General features: G+C 39.8%; 1 protein-coding gene and 1 long non-coding RNA gene across 2 annotated transcripts; one reads left to right on the top strand and one right to left on the bottom strand.

Annotated features, from left to right (window-relative positions):
* The first annotated feature begins 870 nt into the window (after window positions 1–870).
* On the top strand, window positions 871–9536 carry LOC138977113 (thrombin inhibitor rhodniin-like). Its single transcript, XM_070350022.1, has 5 exons — window positions 871–892; window positions 1164–1275; window positions 7592–7777; window positions 8243–8410; window positions 9470–9536. Exons 1-5 carry the CDS (start codon window positions 871–873, stop codon window positions 9534–9536), a joined length of 555 nt encoding a protein of 184 aa, XP_070206123.1.
* A 5623-nt stretch (window positions 9537–15159) lies between these two features.
* On the bottom strand, window positions 15160–20519 carry LOC138975503 (uncharacterized). Its single transcript, XR_011458661.1, has 2 exons — window positions 19839–20519; window positions 15160–18651 (listed from the first exon to the last, which is right to left on the bottom strand). It is a non-coding gene; the product is annotated as an uncharacterized lncRNA (long non-coding RNA).
* Window positions 20520–20698: the final 179 nt, after the last annotated feature.

Genomic DNA, 20698 nt, shown 5'->3' with positions numbered 1-20698 from the left:
ATTGTTTTTGTGTGTATCAAGAACAATAATAACAACAACAAGAACATCAACTACAAAAACAACAACAAGAACAACCACCACCACCACCACCACAACAACAACCACAACAACAACCACAACAACAACAACAACAACAACAACAAAAACAACAGTAAAAGCCTAACAGTACATGTAACACTAATAACACTAAAATAAACCGATCCCCTGTTGACGGTATCTTTTAGGGGAAGGGCCCCTAATATGGACCACATTTTGTTTCATGCTGATTCATGTAACTTTAGCTTGTTTTCTTGCGAAGAAATTTCATTTTGTGTTTGATAGTCCTTCTCTCTTTATAGGCCTATTTAGAGGGAATTAGCTTTGATAGACGTTCAGCAAAAAATAAATAAAGACAAATTCACAACTGGTCCATATCACGACCCTTATAAACAAACTTATCAAATACAGAGAGATAATAAACGAAATTATCAACTTTTTCGTAAATAAGACTATTTGGTATATTTTTTTGAAAGCTCGAGGGCTAGTCATTGTCAGCAAACTTCTCAATAAATTACTGTAAGTAGCCTTTATGTTTTCTTTTCTTGTAGGCTACTCGTTGACGGTGGTCCATATTAGGGGACATACACATACTTTGGGATTTTGCTATCATTTGTTGTTTGCGTTGGAAACTCGGGGCCAACACTGCTAAAATGCAACAAATACAGTTTTAGCTGTCATATACAGCAACTTTTGTGTGTTACCAGCTTTGTCTGTGAACAGAAACTAGTCCTGTTTTAATCGTCAAATTTAGAGTGGACGCTACCAAAAGTGTGAAATAGAGAAAAGGCCTAATAGCGGTTTTGTGGTTTGCGCGTCTGCAACTGTTTGGGCATGTGCAAGTTATCAAGAGAGGGTAAGTGTAGAAAATGACACTGTTTTGAACGCTCTAGCACTGCTAGCTTGTCAGAACAGGAGGTAGTCCATATTAGGAGCCGGTCCATATTAGGAGCCGGTCAATATTAGGGGCTCTTCCCCTATGTTGCAGTAATCAAGTCGGTTAAGGCTAACAGATATAAAAAAAAAATCGCCCCTCACGTTACGTTTAACTTGACCGTTCACACTTCGCGGAGAATATCGCTATAAGTAATGAAGGAACTTTGGTGAGAAAACCCGTGTTGCCACAGATACGAAGCCACAGCAGCCCGCAGTGTGCGTTCAGCTCATCTCACAGCTGGACTGCAGTGTTGATCCCCCCAGTCCCGTCTGCAGCTCTAACGGCACCACCTTTCCTACCAGGTGAGCTATGTCTTTGTTTGCTTCATTGGAAACAGAATTAAAAAAACAAGAAAGGTAGGTTGTTGGAACGTTTGTTATTGACAAAACAATACATTCACAGATATATCGACCCAACGGTCTTTACAGTGCACAGACAAACAATAAGTAACAAGAACTTAGCTTGGTTGAATGTGTCAGCCGCCTGTTGGGAAAGTCCCAAGCGAATCAACTTTTCAACTTTTTCAACTCTTTCATTGAAAACAACAACAAAAGTACTGTAGTATACTAGTGCATGTAGTACGGTATTGTGCAATACAGTAGTAAACCTGAGTACAATCGAACCACCTTTAGGAGAGAACAAAAACATTCTTTCCGGTTTTTAGGCCCTCTCCTCCGCCCCCACCGCCTCCTCCTCCTCCTCCCCGCACCCCTTGGGAAAAAAATGAGGATCGGTAGGTTACTAATATTTTTCTTCTAATTTCTACGATTTCAACTCTTTGTATTCTTTTACTTTCCTCGGGTGCATATGGCTTTTTATTGGCCGAAACTGGGGAAAGTTTCCCCTAGTGACATTATTTCCCACGTGACATTATAGGCCAGTCACCAGCAGCAAGAGGGCGTGTCTCAAACACACGAACAGGAACCACCTGGCAATGTTTGACAGCGAAAATGCAAGGACACTCACTCCTTCAGAACCCATGGCAAACCCGACAGAGGTATTTCCCAAAACTGATCGTCCATTATAGCCCAGGCATCTTAGCCACTTTAGTGAAGGGAACGTTGAAGTGACAATGACTAGGTTTAAAATGTCCCTTATCAGAAAGTTCAACCTCAGTCCTTTGATGTTTATTGAACACATTTTCATATAAAGTTGGCGCTTCATACGGAAAAATGGCTTTGAAATTGACCCTAATCCTTCTTTGGGCTCTGTAAATGTCGTTTGGGGCTATGGTTGTAAAATGGTATCTACTGGTCACCCCAATGTATAAACTGAAAACTCTTTCTGCACCAGAACACGCAGAAAGGATTGTATCTGCCTGATGTCTGATGCTTTTCAAAATCCCCAACCACTAACACCTTCAAAACGGACTTTACCTGACACTGTTGTTTTTCCCTATATAATCCTTACCATTTTTCCGAGACGTCGTCGTGTTGTGTATTTAGCTTGCCACAACCTCATACATGGTCCTAAAAGTTAAAGTTGAAGAAAATACTAAAGATAAATGAACAAGCTGACGCAGTGTCATTCGCACCGTGAATCCCCCCATGGGAACATACTAAAGTCTGGTTCCAAATAGGCTCAATTTCCTTCTATTTCTTTGTATTTCTGCCTCGTAGGGGTGGTGGTGTTCAAACCAAAGGCACCTTTAAACCAAAACTCATATCACACATCTTACAATACTAAGACACTCAGCAGTGAAAGGGTGTCTGCTGGTAAAAAATTCCAAACAATCCTAAAAGTACTTCACTACTAAACGTGCTTTTAAAAAGAGCCGTTATTTTCCCCTCTATAATCAGTATTGTGTTTTCTGCGAACATGTAGTCTATTTAGATGGTTGTCATGTGCACATGAGTTGCTAAAGCGTTTTCAGTTGGGCATATGTCGAAAAGCAAAGAATTAGCCCTTTGAAAACCATCAGAACTGTCACACAAAAATAACATTTACCTATCTCACCAACTGACCAAACATAGGGCTTTTCCTTATGTATTATGTATTGTCGTGTTTTTTGTAGCATACTTGTGAAAACAGCCACCACTGTTGTAAATGATACTTTAAAGAGCATTATTTCATTTTTACAGTTGAAGGACAACCTGGACTGCCGTATATTACAGCTGTTTTACAATCAGCCAAAATTTTCTTAACAAACGTATGTTTAAGAACAACTCCCATAGTGAAATTGAAGGAAAACAAAGTGAAAACCCCCCTGCCATAGAGGAGCTAAAGAATCAACAATAAACGACTGCATGGATAGCTTGATGCACGAATGCATTGCGGACATGTTTGTCTCCAACCAAGAGAAAGTTCCAAAAAATCCCTTTTGTGCTTCTTATTATACAGTGACGTCAAAGACAGCCTTTTCTGCTGTTCATACATTCAGGGGTTATGGTTACACTAAACGACGTAGTTGTAGCCATACTGCCATCCAGATTTATTTTTTCCTTGCGAGCAGTCACAGGGTGTTTGTGCTGTCTGCCAACCGTCAGACGACCCCGCCCAAGTCTGTTAAGGGACCCTTTGACCGTTATAGAACGCGTCTTTTTGATTTTTTTAGCACATTTGGAAACGGTTGAATTTTATCCCTACCATTGTTTCCAAACATTATATAGGAATGTTTTGTGAACAACGGATAATAGCCGCTACTCGCATGTGTAGCAAAAGTGAGCGTACATACTCACCCTGGTCGTACAGCCGTTGTCCGTTGCCCGTCTTCATCTGTCTGTACAAATCATTACCTTTGGATTTTTCTCGAACGCTATGAAGTGAAGAAACACCAAATGTTGCAAAATGTTGTATGACCCCAAGAGCTCAAAAAAGATACTTGAGAACCTTGACCTTACCTTAAGGTCAAGGTCACAGGGAGAATGAATGTGGTCTAAAAACTGCAAAATTTCACATTGTGCCAGTTTTCTGGAAAACAAATTAAAAACAGCGGGCTTAGTTTTGTATGGTATACAAGAAAAAGAAAGCCTTATCTTCTGATACCATTTTGGTTGACCTCGCTTCAATGTCAAGGTCACAGGAGTCCTTCAAAGTTGGATTGTATACATGTTTTGAAGTGACCTTGACCCTGAACTATGAAAAAAATCTTTCAAACTTCATAATTGTGTGGGGCACATGTTATATACTGATATTGAGCCACATTTAGTCACATATCATCAAGGTCAAGGTCACTTTGCCCCTTATGAAATGTGACTGAAACGGGCAATTGAATCACTAAAAGTGACAATGTCTCTTTGTAGAAAGTGCCAATAAGTATGTTTATGCTTCCTATGTCTTGAATTGATAGCCTTGTGATGTGTGACCTTTGATGATCTTGACCTTGGCCAAAGGTCATGTGTAATTTGGTAGGAAAAATCTGTAAACCAGTTCTAATAGTGTACAATGTCCTTGCCAGCTTCAGTTGTTAGACCTTCACCTTCAAGGTCACCTGAAGGTCAAGGTCACTTTAAGACAAAGGTCAAGCATGAGAGTCGCATGGGCTTTGGTTTGTTAAGATTTTTTACCAAGACACATGGATTTCTTTACCCGGCTTGGTCACATTTTTCATAGGGGTCAATGTGACCTTGACCCTAACGATATGTGACCAGATGTGGCTCACTATGAAATTCTAACAAACGCCCCACTCAGTGTTTAAGTTTGTAAGAGATATCGTCCATAGTAAAGTTAAAGGGGCAAGCTCACATCAAAATATGTCTACAATTCAACTTTGAAGGGCTCCTCTGACCTTGACATTGAAGCGAGGTCAACCAAAATGGTATCAGAAGATAAGGCTTTCTTTTTCTTGTATACCATACAAAACTAAGCCCGCTGTTTTTAATTTGTTTTCCAGAAAACTGGCACAATGTGAAATTTTGCAGTTTTTAGACCACATTCATTCTCCCTGTGACCTTGACCTTATGGTAAGGTCAAGGTTCTCAAGTATCTTTTTTGAGCTCTTGGGGTCATACAACATTTTGCAATATTTGGTGTTTCTTCACTTCATAGCGTTGGAGAAATATCCAAAGGTAATGTTCAGTACAGACAGATAAAGACGGGCAACGGACAACGGCTGGACGACCAGGGTGAGTATGTACGCTCACTTTTGCTACACATGCGAGTAGCGGCTATTATCCGTTGTTCACAAAACATTCCTATATAATGTTTGGAAACAATGGTAGGGATAAAAATCAACCGTTTCCAACTGTGCCAAAAAATCAAAAAGACGCGTTCTATAACGGTCAAACGGTCCCTTAACAGACTTGGGCGGGGTCATCTAACGGTTGGCAGACAGCACAAACACCCTGTGACTGCTCGCAAGGAAAAAATAAATCTGGATGGCAGTATGGCTACAACTACGTCGTTTAGTGTAACCATAACCCCTGAATGTATGAACAGCAGAAAAGGCTGTCTTTGACGTCACTGTATAATAAGAAGCACAAAAGGGATTTTTTGGAACTTTCTCTTGGTTGGAGACAAACATGTCCGCAATGCATTCGTGCATCAAGCTATCCATGCAGTCGTTTATTGTTGATTCTTTAGCTCCTCTATGGCAGGGGGATTTTCACTTTGTTTTCCTTCAATTTCACTATGGGAGTTGTTCTTAACATACGTTTGTTAAGAAAATTTTGGCTGATTGTAAAACAGCTGTAATATACGGCAGTCCAGGTTGTCCTTCAACTGTAAAAATGAAATAATGCTCTTTAAAGTATCATTTACAACAGTGGTGGCTGTTTTCACAAGTATGCTACAAAAAACACGACAATACATAATACATAAGGAAAAGCCCTATGTTTGGTCAGTTGGTGAGATAGGTAAATGTTATTTTTGTGTGACAGTTCTGATGGTTTTCAAAGGGCTAATTCTTTGCTTTACGACATATGCCCAACTGAAAACGCTTTAGCAACTCAAGTGCACACGACAACCATCTAAATAGACTACATGTTCGCAGAAAACACAATACTGATTATAGAGGGAAAAATAACGGCTCTTTTTAAAGGCAGAGTAAGCCTCCCGTAAACCATCACAGATACGGTCAGGCTTTTACACACAGTACAAACACCCTTTCATTTAAACACTCACCAATTGAGAACATCCAAGGTGCCCTCCGTAAAGAGCGAACAATTTTCAAAGAATTTATTTTTGCGTGGTTTATCTTACCCCTGAGCCATCGTGAACCCGTGTGATCCAGTTTTCCCTTTTCACAATGCAGTCGTCATAGTTAGTCATTTGAATGCGACTTGACGTGAGCTTATCTACAATGGCACTTTTTTTATGCACGAAACAACGGCTGTGGTTCACAAGAACTCTAGCGATGGCTTTTGACTGTTGAGAGGAACGGCGATTTGCACTGATAAACCGGCCGTCGTCTGCTACGACCCTTGCGTGACCCTGCTTCCGGGCTTTTCTTTTTTTAAACTTTCACAAATTCGAATTGTTCTGATCTTGTCTTGATGAAAAACGAATTCTTTTATGATTAAAGAATGTTTGTGTAACAAGCTGTCAATTTATTATTTAGATTTTAAAAGTTAGGTCCAGCGCAAAAACGAGGCGCCGTTGTTGTTAACGGAACAACTCTACGAAAATAAATTCTTGGAAAATGTCTCACGCTCAACAGAAAGCAGCCAGGATGTTCCCGTTCGGTGAGCGTTCAAATGGAAGTATGCTTGTACTGTATTTAGACGCTCTGGGAGCTCTGTGATGGTTTACGGGAGGCTTACTGTGCCTTTAAAAGCACTTTTATTAGTGAAGTACTTTTAGGATTGTTTGGAATTTTTTACCAGCAGACACCCTTTCACTGCTGAGTGTCTTAGTATTGTAAGATGTGTGATTTGAATTTTGGTTTAAAAGTGCCTTTGGTTTGAACACCCCTACCCCTACGAGGCAGAAATACAAAGAAATAGAAGGAAATTGAGCCTATTTGGAACCAGACTTTAGTATGTTCCCATGGGGGGATTCACGGTGCGAATGACACTGCGTCAGCTTGTTCATTTATCTTTAGTATTTTCTTCAACTTTAACTTTTAGGACCATGTATGAGGTTGTGGCAAGCTAAATACACAACACGACGACGTCTCGGAAAAATAGTAAGGATTATATAGGGAAAAACAACAGTGTCAGTTAATGTCCGTTTTGAAGGTGTTAGTGGTTGGGGATTTTGAAAAGCATCAGACATCAGGCAGATACAATCCTTTCTGCGTGTTCTGGTGCAGAAAGAGTTTTCAGTTTATACATTGGGGTGACCAGTAGATACCGTTTTACAACCATAGCCCCAAACGACATTTACAGAGCCCAAAGAAGGATTAGGGTCAATTTCAAAGCCACTTTTCCATATGAAGGGCCAACTTTATATGAAAACGTGTTTAATAAACATCAAAGGACTGAGGTTGAACTTTCTGATAAGTGACATTTTAAACCTAGTCATTGTCACTTCAACGTTGTTCTCTTATTTGCTTGGATCATTAAGCCCGAAGCCGACTTTGCAGTCGTTTTTAGTGAAAACTCAGGGCCTAAGCTTCGACGTTCAGCGAGTTTCAATTCGTGTAGTTGACTTTGCGAAGTCAGTCGACTTCGCCCAATTAATGAAAGGCTTCAAAGCCTTCTTCAACCCTGAGACTGATAAAAACTGAATTCCATGCAGGTGCTCCTTCGCCAAGGCGCATTGTGGCGACAGCAACATCCACTTGGTACATGAAGGGGATTGTCTACCTGCCGAGATCCCCCACCCCGACCCCGTCTGTACAGAGCTGCTCAACAATTTCGTCTGCCCCAAGGCTAACGCTGCTGTGAAAGTGTGTGCCACCGACGAAAAGACCTATCCCAATTTGTAGGTATTCAGTTCTGTCTGTTTCTTTGTCTGTTCTGTCTCTCTATCCTACTCATTCCCAAACCCCGGGTCTTTTTGTCTGTCTGTCTGGCTGTGTGTGTGTGTGTGTGTGTGCGTGTGTGTGTGTGTGTGTGTGTGTGTGTGTGTGTGTGTGTGTGTGTGTGTGTGTGTGTGTGTGTGTGTGTGTGTGTGTTAGTTAGTGTATGTGTGTGTGTTAGTGTATATATGTGTGTGTGTGTGTGCGCGGTGTTTTTCTGTGTATACTTATGTTACATCACAGATCATTTGTTATATAACTTTTTTTTTATCGACTGGCGTCGCTCCAGATCAACAACTATGAGCATAAAATGTTCTCATTGTTGATTAAGGGGGTGGGATAGACTGGGACACTCAGTCACCAGACTCTTCGGCGCACACACGTGAAACTGACTCGGTTTGTTTTACTCACTGTCTTTCTGTGTTCAGGTGTGAATTCGAAAAGGCGCGGTGCACGAACCAGACACTGAGAATGTTGAAGCTCGGCTCATGCGGGAATCCGAATTTCGAGCTGATCTGCCAAGCCATTCAGAACGAGGCTTGTCCGGATGACGTCAAGCCAGTCTGCGGCAGTAACTCTGTCACGTACGATAATGCGTAAGTGATCATGCTTATTTTGAACACTGTATGCAGTTACATAGTAAAGCGTTGATGGAAGCGAGCAACATTCAAGAACTTTAGACGCTGAACTGGCTCCGTTGACAGTCCGGCGTGTACGTCATATCAACCCGATTCAGTCTAGCGAATAACCATAGCCTAGGGACGTCCGGCCATTCTGGTCATTCAAAAATAGTTCCTTGAAGATGAAACTTAGGTTTACGGAATGAACTAAATGTTAAAGTCAAATTCATAAATTTTAGTTACGATTTGACCTCACCATGCAAAAGCTTCCCTGAATTTGGGACTTGTGTGTTATTGCCATTGCCTACAAGGGCTTGAACGACTCATGTTGATACCTGTTTGCTCGACATGTCTGTTATCACTTGCTAACAATCAGCGTATTAGAAATAACCCATATTGTTTTTTTGCTTGGTAGTTGTTCTCTCTTTAGTTAACCGTTATAGGCGTAAACAGAATGAATTAGCTTCGATAGACATTCAGCAACAATTGAATGCAGAAACATTCACAGCCTTGGCGCCGTATGTGGACCAGGTAAGAGTCCATCACGAATCACTGTTGAGAAAAAAGGCCCGCTCTACTTCAAAATAACATGAAGTCTTGAAAAGGGGTTCCACTATAAAGTAGCCTCGTCCTGGCACTATAGAAAGAAGTTTTCAAAGAAGCAAAGTCACGCCCGGGGGAGCCGCCAAGATGAAGGTAAAGAAAGATGAAGGTGTGTGATACTCATCACTTAACCTGTGGTCTTCCAGGGGTTGAATCATAATATCAGCATAAGCTGAATTTTCGAATTCAAGGACGCGCAACTATCCCCCCCCCCCCCCCCCCCCCCCCCCGGCCTGGTTGACATACAAGATCTTGCTCAAGGGCTACAAACCCTTTTAACTAAATGTGTGTGTAACAGAGTTGCGTCCCTTCACATTCAGTGTAAATAACTATGTACTTACTCCAAGCAGTACACGCAGAACTAGTTCATGGATTGTGTTTATTTTCTTCTTCATGTTGGCCATATATAATCCCTGATTTTTTCCTTTGCAGTTGTAAACTGGAGAAGGCTGCATGTAACACGCCAGGACTGCATCTGGTGGACGATCACCCTTGTTAACATTCACTGAGTTTCTTTCACAACTACTGGAAGAAGAGTGGGGGAAAGAGAGGTGGGAATGGGGGGGGGGGGGGGGGGTATGAAGGGGTATGGAGAAGAAGTAGGAGAGCATGAACTTTCTCAGGGTATGGAGAAGTAGGAGAGGATGAACTTTCTCAGGGCATAGAGAAGAAGTAGGAGAGCATGAACTTTCTCAGGGTATGGAGGAGAAGTAGGAGAGCATGAACTTTCTCAGGGTATGGAGGAGAAGTAGGAGAGGATGAACTTTCTCAGGGTATGTCAGACATAAGACATATTATGACAGTACTCCGTGTATGTCACGTAGAGTACCGTCACAAATGACGATGTATTAGCATACAACCTCAAAGAATTTCTCAGGGAATTAATATCATGCACGAAGATAGAGTTTAGCAAATCTCAAGAAGAAGACCAAAAAAACTTGACTAAATATAAAAACACGCGCACGCGCAGTCTAGTCACGTGCCATTGTTTTGTTTTTGCCGCTGCACTAAGAATTAAATGTGTGAGGGTATTCACGAGACAGTCAGAGACCTGTAACAATATTGTGTTTCTCTGTAAACTGGCTTGATACACAGAAAGACGTGTTTTCTCATCTTGTTAAAATGCCGTAGCACAAGTCTCAGAAAAGTGAATTTAGGCCTGACATTCTTGTGATTTCTTTCTTTATTTGGTGTTTAACGTCGTTTTCAACCACGAAGGTTATATCGCGACGGGGAAAGGGGGGAGATGGGATAGAGCCACTTGTCAATTGTTTCTTGTTCACAAAAGCACTAATCAAAAATTTGCTCCAGGGGCTTGCAACGTAGTACAATATATTACCTTACATTTCTTACATACTGCTTGACTAAAATATGTACAAAAATTGACTATATTCTATACAAGAAACACTTAACAAGGGCAAAAAAAGAGAAACAGAATCCGTTAGTCGCCTCTTACGACATGCTGGGGAGCATCGGGTAAATTCTTCCCTCTAACCCGCGGGGGGTATTCTTGTGATTAAATTGTAGGTCCTAGAAGTTCTTTGATAAGAAATGGGAGTGTTGGAAAAAAAATATGTGATATTGTGTATTTTTCTCTGAGTAGAAGCATGACACATTAACAATATGTTAAGTCACAAAACTTGATAGCCACCGTATGTCATTTAGACATCTTCTGTTTGGCTGATTCGCAATGAACAGCAATGTTTCTTTTCTTTTCTTTTCTTTTCTTCCTTCTTGTTTTCCGTTATTTTTGTTTGTTTCTTTCAGCACAATAAAAATGAAATTGTTCAAACAAGACTCGGTGTTTTTTCTTTCAGCACAATAACAATGAAGTTTTTCAAACAAGATTGGGTGTTTTTTTGCTAAGGATTTAATCTGTGATAAGACCTGCTTAATTGCGCGCGCACACACACACACACACGCGCGCGCGCGTGCATGAACACACTCACACATTCGTATGTGCATAAATAAACAGACACACGCATAGACACACGCCTGAATGTAAATAGATTGAAAGGAGAGAAAGGAAACAATTTTGCGTCTGTCCCGCGTATCCTTATCGGTTTGAAGACAACAACAATCCCAAAACCAATATACTGCCAACGTTCCAAAATTAAAAAAAAAAAAAAAAATCAAGGTATAAAATAATGTTATAGGAACGTTTAATTTTGACAAAACAAGAAGTCACGGTCACTGATCTTTGAACCCAGCGGTCTTTCAAACGGACATACAGAAAATAAAATACAGAACGTTTTTCTGGACATTTTGTCAGATAAGTTTTATTTTCTGTATTTGAAGTGTTCGTCCTTCTATTCAATCAAAAGACCGCTGGGTCGAAGATGAGCGACCATGACGTTTTGTTTTGTTACATTTAAGCATTCCTCTAACATACCTTGCTTGTTTTTTTTTTAAATTTGAAGACAAACCAACCAACCAACCAAGCAATCAACCAACCAAACCAACACACATGTGCACACACATACACACACAGAAACACACACATCGGAGGAGGCTGACAAACACACATAGAGCATGGAACAAATAGACTAAGGCGGTTCAGAACAATAAGAAGAGACAGTGTGTGTGTGTGTGCGAGAGAGAGAGAGAGAGAGAGAGAGAGAGAGAGAGAGAGAGAGAGAGAGAGAGAGAGAGAGAGAGAGAGAGAGAGAGAGAGAGAGAGAGAGAACAAAGACAACGAGAAAAAACAAAACTATAATTTTATAGGTGTGCATTATTTTGAAATTGCGCTGACAGACACACATAGAGCATGAAACAAATAGACTAAGGCGGTTCAGAACAATAAGAAAAGACAGTGTGTGTGTGTGCATGTGTGTGTGAGAGAGAGAGAGAGAGAGAGATAGAGAGAGAGAGAGAGAGAGAGAGAGAGAGAGAGAGAGAGAGAGAGAGAGAGAGAGAGAGATGATGATAATTAGTTTTAACGTCCTCTTAGAACCATTTGGCCTATCTTGGGACAGGTAGAGTTAATATGCTTTATGTGGGGACAAGACACTGGACAAACATGCAAACAGAGAACACATATCTATCCAGAATAGACTATTGCAACAGCCTGTTCTATGGCTGTGATCAAAAACTTGTCGAGTCACTCCAAAAGGTACAAAACTCTGCCGCCAAATTGATATATCGTTCTAAGAAGTTTGATCATGTCACACCACTTCTTCGTTCCCTTCATTGGCTTCCCGTGTCCGCTCGTATCAGATACAAGCTTGCTTAAATCTGTTTCTCTGCCAAATTTGAAGATGGCCCTAAATACCTCAAGGAACTGCTCGTCACATATGACAATCCCTCTGACTACAACCTCCGCTCACGCGCTGACAGTCGCAAACTGGAAACTCTCGAGCGAAGCTTGCCTTCTTTTGGAAATCGCTCATTTGCTTCTGCGGCTGCCATTGTCTGGAATTCTCTCCCTTCCTCCGTTCGCCATTCTGCTTCTAAGGACTCTTTCCGCAGTTCCCTTAAAACGCACCTTTTTCGCGAATCCTTGTAAATTGTCCTTGCCATCTTTATAGACTGTTAGAGGTGAAGTTAGATTTGTTGTTTGAATGTGTCTTTTTTGTATAGTTGCTTCAGCTTTGATTGAGCTATAGGGTTCTGTATGAAATTTGCATTTAGTCTTTCTTTTTCTTGCTGAGTGTATGTACAGTCCAGAGAGGAGACGGACATGGTGTGAGCTTGTCCAGGGGGGTATATGAACATCTCAGTGGCAGGGGGATGGAAGCACTTGTTAATGAGTGGGAGTGTGTATGCGCGTGGTGTGCACGAGGATGTATGCACGTGAATGATATTTGTAAATGTGTATTATTATAATATCATCTTTGTATTTATATTATTGAAATTGTTATATCTCGATGTACAGCGCTAAGAGCATAGTTAAATTTGTGAAGCGGCGCTATATAAGCTATCTTTATTATTATTATTATTATTATATGATCGTGTTATATATCTGGAGGTCCTGTTGCGATATTTCGAAATGGGGATGGAAGTAATGATTGTGTACGCGGAATGTGGTTGGACTGGAGCGGTTTTGTAGGCTTATTTGCTTTTTATGTATGTAGAATATGTTTGTATGTGTGGCTGAATAAGTTATGAAAATTAAAAAAAATAAATAAATAAATAAATAAAAAAAAATAAAAAAAATGCAAATTAATTTTTAGCCAAAGGAAAATATTGAAGCAACTTGCTAAAAAATATATCAGAATGGGGAACTTAAGTTCAGGTAGGAGGGCAGTATGTGCTTAAGCCTTGTTTGATCAATTGAGTATAGCTATGCTTTGTGTTTTAGACGCTTTAGTTGTTGGTCGTGGGAGGGGAGGGGGGGGGGGGTAAGGGGTCGGTGGGAGAGAGGATTGAGGGGTGGGAAGGAGGAAAGGGGATGAGGTTTTCAGAACAGATGTCCTATTTCAGCCTTATATATTGAGAGACACAGGGTGTATGCTGGCTTCCATTGAAGCGTGCAATGTTTATCTAAAAACTCATGGGGTTTCAGTTTGTGTTCGTTGACAAGGGTGTGTATGTTGCGGAAATCTTGTTGGAGTGATTGGCAGCGGTCAAAGAGGTGTAAGAAAGATAGCAACTGTCCACATTCACAGAGACGGGGAAAGAACTTGTAAGCGCACCCATCCGTGCGAATTCTGCGAAGTATTTTAAGGAGGGGGTTGGGGAGTGTAGGCCTGTTTTGTTTTGCTTGTCGGGGCAGAATAAGCCAACCATGGGCATTGCCTTCTGTTTTTAATTCTGTTTCCCAGTGACACCAGGCAACTTTGGCCATTTTGTGTTTTGCTTCCGTCTTTGTTAATTTTAGGTCATGAAATGCTGCTTGATCTGTGACAGCCTCTTTTGCTGCTCTGTCAGCCATATCATTGCCTCTGATCCCTGTGTGTGAGGGGATGTACATAAGGGTCAGTTCTGTCCCAGAGGCAATGATCTGGTGACAGAGGAACAATATTTCCGTCTGAAGCTCTTCCCGGTTTCTGGAACCATTTTGGAGAGCAGTCAGAGCTGATTTTGAGTCGGAGAGAATGACGACTCTTGTTGGGGGTCGAGGGAGGTCATTGACATAGTGGCATGCTCTTAAGATGGCGTACATTTCTGCAGTGAAAATGGACACATCCAGAGAGAGAGAGAGAGAGAGAGAGAGAGAGAGAGAGAGAGAGAGAGAGAGAGAGAGAGAGAGAGAGAGAGAGAGAGAGAGAGAGAGAGAGAGAGAGAGAGAGAGAGAGAGAGAGAGAGAGAGAGAGAGAGAGAGAGAGAGAGAGAGAGAGAGAGAGAGAGAGAGAGAGAGAGAGAGAGAGAGAGAGAGAGAGAGAGAGAGAGAGAGAGAGAGAGAGAGAGAGAGAGAGAGAGAGAGAGAGAGAGAGAGAGAGAGAGAGAGAGAGAGAGAGAGAGAGAGAGAGAGAGAGAGAGAGAGAGAGAGAGAGAGAGAGAGAGAGAGAGAGAGAGAGAGAGAGAGAGAGAGAGAGAGAGAGAGAGAGAGAGAGAGAGAGAGAGAGAGAGAGAGAGAGAGAGAGAGAGAGAGAGAGAGAGAGAGAGAGAGAGAGAGAGAGAGAGAGAGAGAGAGAGAGAGAGAGAGAGAGAGAGAGAGAGAGAGAGAGAGAGAGAGAGAGAGAGAGAGAGAGAGAGAGAGAGAGAGAGAGAGAGAGAGAGAGAGAGAGAGAGAGAGAGAGAGAGAGAGAGAGAGAGAGAGAGAGAGAGAGAGAGAGAGAGAGAGAGAGAGAGAGAGAGAGAGAGAGAGAGAGAGAGAGAGAGAGAGAGAGAGAGAGAGAGAGAGAGAGAGAGAGAGAGAGAGAGAGAGAGAGAGAGAGAACAAAGACGAGAAAAAACAAAACTATAATTTTATAGGTGTGCATTATTTTGAAATTGCGCTGACAGACACACATAGAGCATGAAACAGATAGACTAAGGCGGTTCAGAACAATAAGAAGAGACAGTGTGTGTGTGTGCATGTGTGTGTGTGAGAGAGAGAGAGAGAGAGAGAGAGAGAGAGAGAGAGAGAGAGAGAGAGAGAGAGAGAGAGAGAGAGAGAGAGAGAGAGAGAGAGAGAGAGAGAGAGAGAGAAATAACAAAGAAAACGAGAAAAAGACACACAAAAACAATACAGGTGTGCATTATTTTGAAATTGTAATTTATTTCATGTTATATACACTGAGAATGATGAGCAAAACAAACGACAATACCTACAGACTGAGCTGTCGATGGACAACGGTGGAGCACTGAAAACAAGTTCCACAATAATAAATATAACAAAAAGATACAAAAAGCCTGCAAAAATCTTATCTCCACTACGTTTGTATATAAAAGAAAACATACATAAAATTGTATAGATGTATCACATATCTGTTTGGCATTCCTCCTTATATTCTATCAAGAAATTCAGTTACTAATCACAACAGGCAAAATGTTCAAGATTCTCTAACTTGCATAAAAAAAAACATGTCACAAAAAATATTGATAATGAAATGAACATACTAAAGTAACAAGTGTGCATCTTACAAATATTTGTGTTTTTTGCAACAACAAAAAATTGTAACATTGTTTTGGATTTTTTTTAAACTGTTTTTTTCCCCCTCACATGACCGAACATTGTAAAAAGCACCAATAGCTTTGAAATAAGCATCTATAAAAGGAAAACAATATCCTACCACATTGCAGAGTGACTTAAAGTTTGCAATTAAGCCGGCTTTTACTTGCATAAAAAACGTTATTAAAGGGCCACATTTTTTACCCTTATTTAATATTACAACTTGTGCTCTGAGGTGTTTTTTCTGTCAATATTTTGCTCAAACTCAAAACAATTCTAGGGTTCTAGAAATATCAAGCAAACAATCAGAAATATTGGGAGTGACATCTATAGAATAAATCACAAACAAAAACAGAAAAACATGACCAAAACTAGATTATATTTACTAATCTACATTGTAGAACAATGTTATTTGTTATTCATATCCTCTTTGTCAAACACGTGAGTACAGAATTGTTTGGTCTTTTTTTAATCTACATTGATAAAAATAAAATCAACAAGAACAAAACATACACAATAATTAACCAGTACAAAGTATACACCTACATGCAACACTCATAAGGCCGTTTTTTTATGACAGAATTTTGTTCTTGTTATGTATACAAATTCATTGTGTGTTATGTATGTGTATCAACACTGATATGTCAAGTGTTATTCTCCTCTAAATACTTATTGACATCATACACACATGCACAAGCACACACACACACACACACACACACACGCACACACACACACACACCCACACACACACACACACACACACACACACACACGCGCACACACATACACATAATACACAAACATTCTAATCTTTCACAACTCCGACAAACCTCAGTCTGAAAAAACTTATCTGTAGCCCCCATACAACAAAACCAATCTGTAACAATCTCGTTCCTGTCACAGTTAAGGGGGGACAGGGTAGGCAAGCACTTTTTTTTTTTATTTTGGAAACAGCTTGCTGCTTGTTTGATTTTTGCAAGCAGAATAACCTAATTAAGGGAAACCATTTTAAATTTTGAGTGAAAAGCAATTTTTGGGGTTTTTATTCACCAAAATGTGAGAAAAACGTTATAAAATGTGCTTTTTTTAAAATGTTGCAGTTTGTGAACCAGTGCATGTTTTGATCCAATTTTTCTTCTTTGCAGCAATATGTGTGTGTTTAATAATTCTGTGTATCGAAAAGCATTTCTAAGCAATATATTATTTTAATTTAGCATTTTCAGTTACCGGTTCAGTTCTGATAAGAAAAATACATGAAATCCTAACTGTCAGACTCATAAAAACCCAACCAATGCACTGAACTCTTATTCCATACACAGAACTGATGCTGTACAACTCATAAACAACATATACAAAAACTGAACAAATCCATCAAGCCTTTCAAAAGTTGCAACATTTTAATTGTAGCGTTTTGTCTGAAAATTACATTCAGAGAAAACAGCATTTTAAAGATTTGAACCAGTACATAAAAAAACCAGTAGCACAGTGCACCCTGAATTCATATGTTTTTATCAGAATGACCACTTTACTATGTAGGGAAAAGGATTTGACAATCAAATTATCAGGATTTTTTTTATATACATCATATGAAAACAACCATCTTTGTTTGTACCGATATGAAAACATGAATCAGAACCAAACTGTCAGACTCATAAAAACCCAACCAATGCACTTAACTCTTATTCCATACACAAAACTGACGCTTTACAAATCATAAACAACATAAACAAAAATGAAACAAATCCATCAAGCCATTCAAAAGTTGCAACATTTTAATTACAGATGTTTGTCTGAAAATTACATTCAGAGAAAACAGCATTTGAAAGATTCCAACCAGTACCTCAAACTAGTAGCACAGTGCAGCCTGAATTAATATGTTTTTATAAGAATAACCACTTTACTATGATGGGGAAATGATTTGACGATCAAATTATCCAGACTTTTAAAAAAAAAATCATTTGAAAACTCATGTATGTTAGTGCAGATATGAATCAAAACGAAACTGTCGGACTCATAAAAACACAAGGAATCCACTGTATTCTTATTCCATGCACAGAAATGGTGCTTCACAAATCATAAACAACATATACAAAATTGGAACAAATCCATCTTGCCATTCAAAAGTTACAACATTTTAATTACCACATTTTGTCTCAAATTACATGTAGAGAAAACAGCATGTAAAAGAGTCTCACTAGTACCCCGGTAAACTAGTACCACAGTAGAGCTTGAATTAATGGGGTGGTTTTTTTTAACCAGAATAACACTTTAACTATGAAGGGGAAATGATTTGATAATCAAATTATCAGATTTTTTTGATTTAAAAAAAAAAATCATATGAAAACATTAAAAAAGTCAATTATCTGTGTTTGTGCTGATATGAAAATATTGATCAGAACCAAACTGTCAGACTCATAAAAACCCAACGGATGCACTGATTTCTTATTCCATTGCATAGAAATGATGCTTCACAAATCATCAACATTACATAATTATATATACACAAATGGAACAAAGCTATCAAGCCATTCAAAAGTTGCAACATTTTAATTACAGTATTTCTGTGCTCAATCCTAACACTGCAGCAAATTTCTGTAAAGCTGAATGTCCCTTTCCATGTACCAACATGGTCAAACGCGGATTATTTTAAATGCAACTTTACCACCGGGAGAAGAGTAAACAACTGCAGACTTGAATGGACACTCATATGCACTCCAGATGCAGGGCCTGTGCAAATCCTTGGGCTGATGCATCACCTTCTTTCATAATCAGACTGCTATCAGACAAGCATTCAGTACAGGATATAGACCTTTCAGCAATAGATTGAGCTGATCAATGTTGACAAAAGCCCAACACATGTCAGCGGAGTGACGTTGCACAGTACCAGTATCCATATCTGCTTGTGATGGGTCAGAAGATGGCAAAGTATCTGTATCTTCTTATGGTTGGTCAGAAGATGGCAAAGCTGATGTTTCTGCTGTGGAAGAGGGTAGTTCCGGTTTAGCAAACTTTTCCATCAGGTCAATCTTTCTCCTCGCTGCCACCACAGGAGGACTGGCTCTCCCCTTGCTCCAACCTAATAAATACACAAACACTGATTTAATATTTGATACAACTGTCCATGGTTTTTGTTTGTAATAAGCTGCAAAATTTAAGACTCAATATAAACGTCAACAAGTGCTTGTACTTTATTTTGCAAATGACCATGTTACATGGGGTGTACCTCAACTTTTTGGCTAGGCCGGTAAATCAGAAATCCCAATCAGCCCCCAACCACTGAACCAGGCGGGTTTTCTTACAACCACCTCAGCGGCTCGTACCCACATATGTCGGTTGACGAACACACACACACACACACACACACACACACACAAAAGACATTCATTAATTGGTCCCTATCACAAAATTTACATGTCAAGTTTACTATGGGATTTGAGTAACCACACAATCACATACACACAGGAACTAATACTGAAACTAGCTGAATTATTTTCTTTCTTTCTTTCTTTCTTTTCATATTTTTCTTTTAAAATTAATTTATTTCATCACACTTGCTATGTATTTGCTTGTTTCTTGTCTGTTGTCTGTTTTGTGTGTGTGTTCTGTGTGTGTGTATACATTTTCAGATTTCCTAAACCTAGCACTGTTTGCAGGTGATCTTTATGCTTTTGATTCATGAGTTGCATCCCCAGTCCTTTAGTTTAACTCTTTTTTTTTCTTTGGTGAAGTAAATTGGATCTATTTTTTTATTCCTTAGTTAATGGAAAAGATTTGACAACAATATTGCTGTCAATGATAGGTTGGTCAGCCATGCTGGTGTAAACCAATCCTTTAGAATTAGAGAACGCTCTCTAGTAGGGTACTTATTTTCCTACGGTCAATGACCAGAAACAGAAACTGTGTCAGTCGTACATCGCTCAGATGCTGCTTCTCAGTTTGACCCCAGACAAAGAATAATGATGACATGTTACACCATAGTAAGCTCTCAAGGACTGGCCAGCGAAGAACAATAAAATAGGGGTTGTGAAGACGATATCACAGAGATGATCGAGGGAGGGAGGGAGCGGGGGGGGGGGGGGGGGGATGCGGCGGCGGCATGGTCAGTAAATTTGATCAAGAAACACGCAAAATACTTCAGACACAAACTGTTTATCATTTACCTGCAAACCCTAACACATTCTTACAACAACAACAACATAACAATGTGCAATAAATCACGTTGTCAAACAAACAAGATCGAAAAGAGAAAGAAGCAGAACCCACCTCGTCGAGTCAAGAATCTTAGAATGTCGTCTGCTTCAATACGATAATGTTGGTTCATTTCGGAGTGTTGTTACTTCCTTCTACTGTTCGCTGCTGCTGGTTCATCTTTCTCTGACATTTCTTGCCACTATGCCGAACATTTCCAATGTTAGGGTTGTTCTCCGCAGCTCAAAACTTTGAAAAATGCTGCTGAATCGGTGAAAACGTCATGGATTTGTTGACACCGGGGGACTGATAAGTTGTCTACTGCGCTTGCGCCAAATGCCTTTGACCTACATATATTTGCATATATTAATTCCGGGGTTTCGGTTGGAACGGATTCTCTCTCTTTGTGCCTATGTCAACGGAAATTCCCCAACGGTGATGACGTCATCTTGAAGAACGGAAATTTCCACACAGTTTGAACAGCGAAGGGTCATGTCATGTGCGCACATTTACCAGCACGGAGTATCCAAAGTTGACCATTTTTTCGATTTTTTTGATAAAACACAGACAAAAACAACAAAACATCGGTTTGAAAATGGTTTTATTTACATGAATACATGTCTAAAATGACAAAAGCAGATTATTGAATGCATTCCAGGATGTTCAAAGGTGTGAAAAATGCAACAACCCCAAAAAGGTGTATGAGACCAAAAATAACTCATTTTGCCTACCCGGTCTGCCCTTAAATGTAAACAGTTTTAGGTAGAAATTCACAATACATACTACTACATTTATATAAGTATACACCAGCTTTTTTTTTTAAGGGGTATGTAACTGCATGTCTTATTTTACATCGTCTAGTGTAGTCTCCTAAACAATGTCATCCATTTTAAACAATCAATTTTCTTTCACTTTCACAGCCAAAAATAATTATA

Source organism: Littorina saxatilis, linkage group LG9 (genome assembly GCF_037325665.1).
Source record: "Littorina saxatilis isolate snail1 linkage group LG9, US_GU_Lsax_2.0, whole genome shotgun sequence".
Lineage (NCBI taxonomy): Eukaryota > Metazoa > Mollusca > Gastropoda > Littorinimorpha > Littorinidae > Littorina > Littorina saxatilis.
The sequence above is the reverse complement of the archived record's forward strand: the minus strand, read 5'-3'. Positions and strand labels throughout refer to the sequence as shown.

Coding starts and splice junctions, on each gene's coding strand:
- LOC138977113 (XM_070350022.1), top strand. CDS start 871: ATGTGCAAGTTATCAAGAGAGG. Junction 1,276..7,591: donor GGCACCACCTTTCCTACCAG/GTGAGCTATGTC, acceptor AATTCCATGCAG/GTGCTCCTTCGCCAAGGCGC. Junction 8,411..9,469: donor TCTGTCACGTACGATAATGC/GTAAGTGATCAT, acceptor TTTCCTTTGCAG/TTGTAAACTGGAGAAGGCTG.